The sequence below is a fragment of the Patagioenas fasciata genome, chromosome 19, assembly GCF_037038585.1.
Source record: "Patagioenas fasciata isolate bPatFas1 chromosome 19, bPatFas1.hap1, whole genome shotgun sequence".
Taxonomy (NCBI): Eukaryota; Metazoa; Chordata; class Aves; order Columbiformes; family Columbidae; genus Patagioenas; species Patagioenas fasciata.
In genome coordinates, this window is record NC_092538.1 from 13618403 (window position 1) to 13628815 (window position 10413).

A 10413-nucleotide genomic window follows, 5' to 3' on the forward strand; every position below is an offset into this window, starting at 1 on the left:
CACCTGCCCCCTGAGTGCAAGATCCTGGATAAGAGCAACGAGATACGTGGGATGTCCATCCCTGCTGGGGTCTTCGGGGACCCGCAGCAGGCTCCTCCTGATGGCCCGTCCCAAGTGTCCCCCAGGGGGACATCAAGGGCACCTCTTGGGTTGTAACACCCACCTCCCCTTCAGCAATTAACCCAGGGTGTCTTTCACAGATTTTTGTGAAGGCCAGGGATTTTCTGGAGAAAAAAATGTCGAGTGATCCTCAGAACGTGGTGGTTTCCTTTGAGGAGAGAGACAGCAGCGATGACGGTAGGAGAGCTTAGCGGGGACGTGTCCCACGGCGACTGTCCCTGCCCCTGCCTGTTGGGATTTGTGACCATCCTCGCCTGTCTCTCCCTGTCCCAGCAGAGCCCAGCCCATGAGTTCTCTCCAGACCTTGGGGCTGTCTCCAAGGCTTTGAGCATGGGTGGTGCTTTTAGGTGGGGATGTGGGAGCATGAAGGCAGCTGGCGGGGTGGTGAGCATCGAACCACAGAAGGAACAAGAAAAGATGCTGTGGGGCAAGGAGGGAGAGCCTTGTCTTCAAAATCACCTGGTTGTGAAGAACAACCAGTGCTGGGGTCTGTCTGTGGCCTCTTCCTATTGGATGCTCTTGGAGGAGCCACTGAGTTTCTGAGCTTGCCACCTGTTTTGAATGAAGCTGGAGCTGCGTCCAGCACCGCGTGGCTCCAGACCTTTCTGGGAAACCCCAGCAGCTGGGGATGGGCCACAGCAGCGGCACTGCCAGGCCCTGCAGGTCAGCCTGGGATGCTGGGCAGGAAGAGCCAGGGCTTGGCAGGAAAGCTCCCTGTGATGTCACCAGCCCTCCAAAGCGTGCTGGCTCTCCCTGGTGACATGGGCACAGCAGAAGTGGCCCTGCAGACCCTCCCCGGCCCGTTTCTCTCTGTTCCCTCCTCCAGAATCCTCTAAATCTGATGACGAAGATGACGAGCACGTCCCCACCCGGGAAGACATCAAGAGGGAGGGGCAGCTGCTGATCCAAAGCAAGAAGACAGCCAGCGTGTCACGGAATGCACCCCGAGATTAGTTTAAGGGACAAGAGGGTCCAAAACAACTTTTATTAAACCGGTGAGAAACAGGGTTTTAGCCCTCCAAAAGTGACTTAAATATAGGTTCGGGTATCAGTTGAGGAAAATTATGAAGGGGCAGCAACTAGTACAACAGGAGGTCCACAGTGTGCATGCACGTGGCTTCACCCAAAACAATGCCGGAACCGCCCCTGAGGCCCAGAGGAGTACACGCTTGCCTGAACACGGTGCGGGATTATTCTTAAAGGGATATAGGTACTCGTAGTGAGTACGGAAAGTGTACGCTCGCGATTCCGCGAGGGTAAATTTATAATACACTCGCAATCCTGCGAGGGTTAATTTACTTACACGTGCAAATGTGCACGGAATACTACACGTGCTTATATGGAAGCACGGGAGGAAAATACACTCGCGATTATGCGAGGAAATAATTTTATACGTGTGCAAATGTGCACAGAAGGTTACTCGTGCATATGTGCACGGAAAGTATAAATACACTCGCGATTATGCGAGCAAATAATTTTATACATGCTTATATTAAGCACGGGAAGTTACAGGTGCAAATGTGCACGGAAAGTATAAATATACTCGCAATCCTGCGAGCCGTTTTACTCACACCCGTGGCGGCAAGGCAAGCGGAGTCTCCATCCCGGGGAGGAGGGCTCTCGGCGGCAGCATCTCGCCCGTGCTCCGAGAGACCCGCGACAATGGGCGGAGTCTCGACGAGAGTCCCGTTTTTTATAGGCTGATCAGACCTGACTCTAGGCATTCTAGAAGCTTCTCTGCACCCCCACACCGGTTGTGGGGTGCCCCTGAAGCCTCCAAACATCCCCCACACTGGCCGCGGGCACCCAGCGGCTCACTGGCGCCTCGGCACTCCCGTCTCCTAATGACCCTGAGCCCTTCTCTCTGTCAGCCTCTTCCCGAATGTTCTGCAGGGTATGCTAAATTAGGCTTTTAGACATATCTGTGGAACAGGTTTTTTTCTACAAAGACTACATACAGGTTGCATTGTTTAATGGCAGCATGTACTAATATTATATGCTCAGGTTTCACAGCCACTGATAACATATCCATTTAGGCCAGTTTGATTAACAAATATATCGTTAAGTCTATTACAGTCTCTAACCCCAGGAAAAATACACCCACGTGTTTAGTGAGAAATTATATTACGGATATACGCTTGCCTGAATCTGGCAAGGAATTATTCAAGAAAATCCACGGGTTTATAATGAGGAAAACACCCGCCCAAGCGGCGAGGAATTATTTAATACACTCGCTGATCTGGTGAGGAAATAGCTCAGTTCTACCTAGTAAGTTATCGCTCACCCCAGCGAGGCGACGAGGCTGACCCAATCCCGGGAGGCTACTTTAGGTGGCGATCCTGCCTAAGGGGAGGCTTCAGGCAGACAGACCCGCAGCTCCGAGAAGACCACAAACGGCCATTCAACGGGACCCCGTTTATATCCGTGTCAGATCTGACTGTGGGCGGTCTAGAAGCTTCACGGCTTCTCTGCACACCCCTACTGTGGCTACGTGCGCCCCCTCCTCCCTACTAATGACCCTGGCCTGGGTCTCACAATAAGAACCATTAGCTTGCCCCATTGCAGGAGACAGGGGTGGTGCTGGAGAAGGGGATGTGGGGGGTGCACACATGCAGCTGCCACATCAGTTCTCAGCGGAGGCGGGGCAGGGGGTAGGGGGAGAGTGTAATGCCACACTCCCCATGTGCACCTGGATCCTCTCTGGACCCGTCTCCAAGACCCTCCCTGGGTTTCCGTGCCCCCTGCTCTGCTCCAAGTTCCTCCGGGGCCACCCAGACCCCTCTGCCCCTTCCTCTGCTGCCCGTGCAGCAGAGCTGCCTGCGAGCTCGGGCAGAATGTGCCCCTCATATCTCTCATGGATGGGACCCTGCCCCACAGTCTCACACCATAGAGAGCCTGGAAAGAGGCTTTGCTTTCAGCCGCTCTGGGTCACCCATGGCATGGCTGGGCTGGGACAAGCACCAGCCGCCTCCTTCCCCAGGGGAGCTGGAGTTGGTCACATCGTTGTGCAGGTTTTGGCAGTTGTTCTCCTTGCTGGTGTTCTTCAGATGACCTGAATCCCAGAGCACAAAATCTTTCCCATTGATATTTGTCCCAAACAGGAACGGGTGTCAGAGCCAGCGAGCTCCAGAGTGAGAGCTGTGCTGTCCCCGTGCTGTCCTTTGTCCCTGCGTGAGCAGTGAAAGCCTGGCAACTGTGTGGGGGTGTTATTTTTCTCCGCTAAAGTGGCCGAAGCATTTCAAGGGGTTTCCTCAGAATTCTTTCCCAGGGCAGTCAGGGTGACTGAGAGCTTCTGTAAACAGTGAGACTGCTGCCAGCAGATCGAGGGAGGTCATCGTTCCCCCATCCTCAGCACTGGTGAATGAAGCCACTCCTGAAGCACTGCGGCCAGTTCTGGGCTACCCCGTACAAGAGAGACATTGACACACTAGAGAGAGTTCACCAGACGGTCACAACGAAGATGAAGGGCCTGGAGCGTCTGTCCAACGGGGACGGGCTGGGAGAGATGGGGCTGCTCAGCCTGGAGAAGAGAAGGCTCCTGGGGGATCTCATCAATGTGCATCAATACCTGAAGGGAAGGTGCCAAGAGGATGGAGCCAGGCTCTTTCCAGAGGCGCCCAGTGACAGGACCAGAGGCAATGAGCACAAACTGCAACACAGGAGGTTCCCTCAGAGCATCAGGACACAGTTTGTTATTACTGCCTGGGTGACTGAGCCCTGGCAGAGGTTGCCCAGGGAGGCTGGGGAGTCGTCAGCTCTGGAGATACTCAAGAGCCGTCTGGACATGGTCCTGGGCAACCAGCTCCGGGAGTCCCTGACTGAGCAGGGGGCTGGACCAGACAACCTCCAGAGGCCCCTCCCAACCTCAACCATTCTGCGACTCTGTTATCTGTGAGTGCAGACATCATCAAGTAGTGTTTGTCCCCTCTGCTGCTCAGCTTAGAAATCTCTGGAAACCTCTAAAGGGAGCTGCAGCGGGACCCGTGTGGGAGCAGGTCCGGTGCTGCCGGAGCCAGTGGGAGACGGTTGCAGCCAGCTCCAAAGCCGGTGTGAGCAGCCATCGCCTGCCAAAGCTGCGCCAGGCAGGGCAGCCGCGCTCCCCGCTGCAGACACGTTGGGTGAGAGAGGCAGGAAGAAGCGGGGAAGGGTAGAAGAAAGCCCATCGGCGCTTGCAGCCCGGTGTCCCCATGTGGGGACATGGCAGGGGCGGCCTGGGGAAACCCCTCCCGCTCGGGAGACAGTGGGGTGGGGGCAGCTCCCAGAAACCCCTGCCCACTGCAGAGCCCCTGGCAGGGCCTGGGGGGCAGGTGTGTGCAGCCCCTCTGTGACACGGTCCGAGGTCACAGTGGGACAGCCAGACGTCACAGTGGTGACAGTCCCCCTTTCCCTGTCGTGACCAGCATCTGCCCCACTCACCCCGGTGAGGCCGAGTCGACTCCAAGTGCTGAGAGCTGCTCTCGCCACCGCTCTGCTCTGGAGTAGCTGCTCTGCAGTGAGGAGGAGAAGGCGGAGAGAGGGAGCACGACAGCACCAAGGAGTGTGAAAGGTGGAGAAGGAGAAGGAGGAGGAGGAGGAGAAGGAGAAGGAGAAGGAGGAGGAGGAGGAGAAGGAGAAGGAGGAGGAGGAGGAGAAGAGAAAAAGAAGGAGGAGGAGGAGGAGGAGGAGAAGGAGGAGGAGGAGAAGGAGGAGGACAAGGAGAAGCAGTAAAGCCATTGTCCAGCCACTTGCTGCAGTTGTTGACTTGAAGCAGCAGTGGAACTAAGATGGCAAGACAGCTCTTCTTGCAGCCTCACCTGAGCCCAACTATTGAGAAGCTCGAGCGTTATGGTAAGGCCTTCAGGCCCAATTTCACATGTGTGTCTGGGTCAAGGACATCTCTGAAATCAGGATGGAAACCCAAGGACTGTGGGGGGTGGTTGCTCAGGAGTGGTGACTGCAAGGAGGGACCTGCTTGACCATCCCAAAGGGCTGAGGGGCTGATGTGGCAGCCAGGGCTCCTGGTTCCCTTCCTGACGTGGCCCCTGCCTTCCTGGGGCAGCCCAGGCAGAAACCCCTGACCCCAAAGGGCTGCCCTTGCCTGGCGCTGGGCATTGCCCACGCTGAGCTCATGTCTGAATGGAAGAGCTGAAGGTGCTCGTGGGCCACGTGGGCTCTGTGTGTTCAGAGATGTGACCCGGCAAAACTGGCCCCTGCTGGGGAGACACCAGGGCCTGCCCTGAGCCTCCGAGAGCCGCGTGGAGCACAGCCCCGTGCCCCCGCGGGCATGGCAAAGCACTGCCGGCTTCCCGTGGGAGTGGGTCACACCCTGGAGAGCTGCACCTGCAAGGAAAGGAGCCCCTTGGAGGCAGCATGAGGTGTCCTTTGGTTCTTGCCGGGCTGGAGAGAGACCACCTGAAATGCCTGAGTGAAAGATGCATCGCTCCTTGGACAGGAGTGGGCCGAATGGTCTTGAGCTTGCTGCCTCAGAGCATGACAGGTCTTTCCCTTGTTTTTCCAGAGTTCGCTAAGATTTGGGCCAGCACATCGTATCACCTCAGCCTGCAGCTGGCTCTCCACCAGGTGGGCCTTACCTCCTTCTCCCCTCACACCCTGATGAACGCTGATCAAGTCCTGACAGCCCTTTGCCATGGGGTGCAGCTGTTCTTCCCCTGCGTTGAAAGCGGGAGCAACGCCCCAGCACGACACTGCAATGCACACAGTGACATGGACACCTTCTCTGTCCATTCAGATGTACAAGAAGGTCCCCCCGTCAGAGTTGCATGTGAAAACCTGGAAGCCTGGGACACATCTGGATTTATTCCAAGCGTGGGAACCCCCTGCCTTCTATCTGATTGAGCCAGAGGGTGTTTGTCAGCTTTCCCTCACCTATTTGGTTCTTCGTAGCTGAAGGGGGGTGAGAGGGAAAAGCGCAGCCCCTGTTTGTGTTCTCCCAAGGAGCCCATCTTGCTCCTTTGTGCCTCAGGCCAGGGCAGGGCACTAAACGCCATCAGCCTCCTCTGACAAGTCACCCGTCTGCCCCTCCAAGACTTCTTCCCATCCGCCATCTCCTCTGTTCCAGGCTGTCCGCATTCCCGGAATCGGGACTTTTGCGGTTGTCAGAAAGCGAGTAGCCCTCAGCGAGCAGGATCTGGTGATCGTGGAGAGACCCGTGTTTCGACCTGACAAGGCTGTTGTGCAGGACCATGAGCTCCGCTATGGTTGCAAAGACTTCCCTGGTAAGCAGCGTGAAAGCGGCGCTGGCCCTTGAGCAGGGTGGGGAGGGGTGCTCTGCTCCCCAGAGGTGACTGAGGGGAGTACCAGCCACCCACCGCGGTCCTGCCAAGAGCTTCACTCGACAAAACCAGCCGGCTGTGAAAGGACCCTGCCTAGCTGTTTGTTTTAAAGAATCACCAGAGGACAATACAGCTAAGAGCGCACTCTCTTTGTCCTGCTTCAACAACAGGTTCCCTCACAGCTTCCTTGGTGTGGTGTCTTCTGGTTCCGTGATGCTTCAACTCTTGCTCCCCCTTTCCGCTGCACTAGACCTCCTCCAGGCAAATGCCGGGGCTCTTCCCAGCTCCCTCAGCCTCCTTGCACGGGGGAAAAGCAGGGGAAACCCAGGGGGGTAAGATGGTTCCTTCCAAAAGCCACTGACGGCGACACCTGCGCCTTCTAGTCACTACTGCCTTTGGGGCAGCTGTTGTGGGACCCTGGGGAGCACCCAGAGCTTGGGGCTGTGTTTGGGGTGCGTTTCTCTCTAAAGACAAAGACAGCACCGAGTGTGGGCTGGCACCCTCCAGCTTGCCCTGGGACCTGGTGCCTATCTCCCCACTTTGTCCCGCAGTCACTCTTCTTCCCACCAAGTGCCTAAGACTCTTTGTTTCCCTTTCTGTATCAGAGAAGCCACAGCTGTCTGCTCCGCACCTCACTGTCCACTTTAAGAGGAAAGGACAAGCCGAGCGTCTCCTCAGAGGCGCTGGCCCAGCCAGACAGCCCAGTACCAAAGTGTTGCCCGAGGGCCTGGAGGCTGCAGACCTTTGATTGTAGCCTGCCCAGCAGGTCTGCAAGCTCATGTGTTCCTCTTCTCTTGTCTTTCAGGCCATCAAGATTTCGAACAACTGCCGTATGCTGAGATAGCCTCAGAGAACGCTGTCTCTGAGGGCACCGTGCAGCTCTACATGGAAAGGACCACGCACCTTTTCCATGCCTGCCTAGAGAACAGGAAGAACGTTGCCATCATCTGGAGGGACGTGGGCATGCTGATTGCCGAGGGAAAAGAGATAAAAAAGAGATTTTACTTACACTTTTTGGAAAGGCTGAATGGCACTGGCAAGATGCTGCAAGCTCTTCTCGAGGTAGGATTTTCACTTTCCCAGCCCCACTCCTGCTGCTTCTGAAATGCTTTCTGGGGGCTGCTTTCCCCTGGCCGACCATGCCTTGTTCAGTCACCTGGGCTCCTGGAGCTCTAGAGCACAGCAGGCTCTCTGCAGAGCACCTCCCTGGCGTGCAATGGCCTGGCTTTGCAAGAGCCACCCCCAGAGGAGCTGCACTTTGCGAGAAAAGGCCGGCGTTGATGGCGCGGAGCGCTGCGTGCCCCACTCTGGGGGCCGGGAGCAGAGGCACAGGCAGAGCAAGGCTTGCTGAGCCCAGAGCCCTTGGGCGGCTCTGGCTCTTTGCTGGCGCTGGGCTGAGGCGGAGCGAGCAGCCGGCCCTTCCCAGTGTCCGCTCCTCCCGTCATCCGTCTCTGTCCTCGTTGCAGATGCCGGAGATGAGGGACTCAGTCATCTCACGCCATGACACCGCTGCTTCCCAGACCTCCTCTGGACGTGTTATCGTCCTGCCATGGTATGTTTGACTTAACTTGGAGGAACGTGGGACAGTGGCACGGCTTATGCATCTGTCCTACTGTGGAGCTGGAGACGCATTTAGGCAACATTTCCCACTACGTTTCTCCTGCTCCTTTTCTTTCCTCTGTGGGAGAGACTGCTCTTAGGTCCGGAAACGTTAATCTGCAAGGCTCTACAAGGAACTTGGAGGGCAAGATCAGAATTCGAAAGGGTGTTAGAAAATCAGAGCACTAGATAATATTCTGCTCTCCATGTGCACTGTGAGCAGGATCATTTCCCCAGAAGCAGCAAGGGGGTTTTGTGGGAGGACGGCCATTCTCACGGGAAGGATGGAAAAAAGTGGGCACAGGCTGACGGGGTCTCACCTAGCCCTCCCGGCACTGGAGTTTCTACTGCAGCCCTCCGGGTTGGGCTGCCTTGGGAAACAATGTGGTGTCCTTTCTTCAGCCTGGTACCTTCTTGCTCTTCCAGGTACCAACTTGAGACCGTGCCGAAAATGCCAGCGCTGATAGACCTGAAAGGATGTGTGAAGGGAAAAGGTGATGGCCTGTGGTGTGAACCTGCCCCAGCAGCAAATCTGTGTGCACGGGACCAATGCAGAAACCCCAGAGCCGGATTCCCTTGAGATAAATGATTCCCCTCCCCAGAATGGCTCCTGGACAGCACGAGTATCTCCCATGGAACCCCCCGTTTCAGCACACCGATGAGAGAAAGCCATGCAAACAGTCTTCCCCAGGGAATAACGGTGCACTGTAGGCATGGGGCGTTGGATGTTAAAACAGTGTCAGAAAAGGCCTAAGACCTCCCAGGAAACATGGCTTTCCCCCAAAGGGATGAAAAGGACCACCTTCCCCAGTGTTACCACAGCCCTGAGCAGACCCGCACGTCACTCTCCTTGGAACTGGCACACAAGTGGCACCCGGTTCCCAGAACAACACCGAGATGCTGTTCTGAAGAACCGTCTCCTTTCCCGTTTCTAGAGGATGCTGCCGAGAAGCGCCTCCTCCGTCGAGCAAGGCTTCCTCCAAATCGGTTACCTGCCCTGACTGTGAAGCCGGAGCAGGGTCAGAAAGCTGAGGGGAGTGAGCCTCGCGCCAGGTGAGACACTCGCATAAATGGGTGAGCGTGACCCCCTGCTCCGGCCTCTGTGGGAGCGAGACGTTTCTCCTGGAAACACCCCAAGTGCGCTTTTCCCATGTCCCACTAACTCATGGTTTCTTGGTCATGGCAGTGTCTTGTAGCTTCTTGGCAGACTCTGCTGGCACCACTATTTCTTTCTTCCCTTCCGATGTGCAGATCTCTTGAGTAACCAAGTGCAAAGGCTGATTCCAGGAGCAGAAGGTCATTTTGGCTTTCCCTTCAGGTTGAAATGAGCCTGGCCTTTCTGTTTGCTGAGAACAGAGTTCTGCAGTTAGTTACTGCAGAGGATTGCCCTGAGCAACCAGGAGCCTCTTCTACGCTGACGCCTGTCTTACGCAGAGCCCAGTGGCAGGATGGCCCTTCTCGTGGGGTCGTGTCCTCCTCCCTTTGACACTGTGTCCCCAGCGCCCAACCTGCCCGTACAGGGCATAGCGCTATCTCCGGGCACAGGACCCTGTTCCTCTGGTTGCTCCAGCAAGAGAGGGCCGAGACCTGGGCATCCTGGGTTGCAGGGGGGGCTGTTGGGCACATCCGAGGCTGACAGCTTGGGGTCTTCTCTGTGCCTGGGGACTTGATCACAAGGATGTGAGCAGAGCACGTTCTGCTGCAGAAGCAGGTGCGCCACCTGGAAGCACAGGATGCAGAACCAGCTCCTCCTGCGCTCCTGCCAACACGCCCTGTTGTGTCTTTGCAGGCAGCTACCGGTCATCCAGAGGAGCTGCTTGAAGGAAAAGGAGGAGAAAGGAAAGCTACCGCCTCTGGTTGCACCCAGAGAAGTGGACTTCATAGCCAGAGCCATTGAGAGGAGAGAAAAGGTACCCGACACCGGATGCTGCAGGAGCACATCGTACTGGACTGTAGAGCAGCGTTGCTCCACACGTGCCAGTGCTCACAAGATTCTTCACTGGGTGTTCACGGGACCACTGACCAGTTGCTTTGGTGTTTGCTTGAAGGGAGGCGGGTCACTGTCAGTTGAGAATACACTTGTCACTTCCAGTAGCCTGGAAACACCCCCAGAGCCCTCACTTGAGGCCGTTTCTGTCGGCCAGGTGACTGCAGGGCTTGTCTGGGCTCGCCAGCTGCCGGCTGGTTTGTAGCCCAGTGGTGGCTTATCTCCCTGGTCATTCCAGACGGGCTCCTCGGTGGAGCCTGCGGGAACCTGGGAGCAAACCAGTGTGGACAGCAAGGCAGAAGAGAAGGGAGGGAGGGAGGGAGGGAAGGAAGGAGGGAGGGAGGGAGGGAGGGAGGGAAGGAAGGAAGGAAGGAAGGAAGGAAGGAAGGAAGGAAGGAAGGAAGGAAGGGAGGGAGGAAGGAAGGAAGGGAGGGA

The 10413-nt window shown here is 56.6% G+C and overlaps 1 protein-coding gene across 1 annotated transcript; it reads left to right on the top strand.

The window, feature by feature from the left end:
• The first annotated feature begins 4808 nt into the window (after positions 1–4808).
• LOC139829413 (coiled-coil domain-containing protein 81-like) lies at positions 4809–7954 on the top strand. The gene is made up of 5 exons (XM_071816903.1): positions 4809–4947; positions 5618–5679; positions 6179–6335; positions 7198–7454; positions 7859–7954. The coding sequence occupies exons 1-5, from the start codon at positions 4884–4886 to the stop codon at positions 7952–7954; spliced, it is 636 nt and encodes a 211-aa protein (XP_071673004.1). The 5' UTR covers positions 4809–4883.
• Positions 7955–10413: the final 2459 nt, after the last annotated feature.

Coding starts and splice junctions, on each gene's coding strand:
- LOC139829413 (XM_071816903.1), top strand. CDS start 4,884: ATGGCAAGACAGCTCTTCTTGCAGCCTCACCTGAGCCCAACTATTGAG. Junction 5,680..6,178: donor TGCAGCTGGCTCTCCACCAG/GTGGGCCTTACC, acceptor CCTCTGTTCCAG/GCTGTCCGCATTCCCGGAAT. Junction 6,336..7,197: donor TGGTTGCAAAGACTTCCCTG/GTAAGCAGCGTG, acceptor CTTGTCTTTCAG/GCCATCAAGATTTCGAACAA.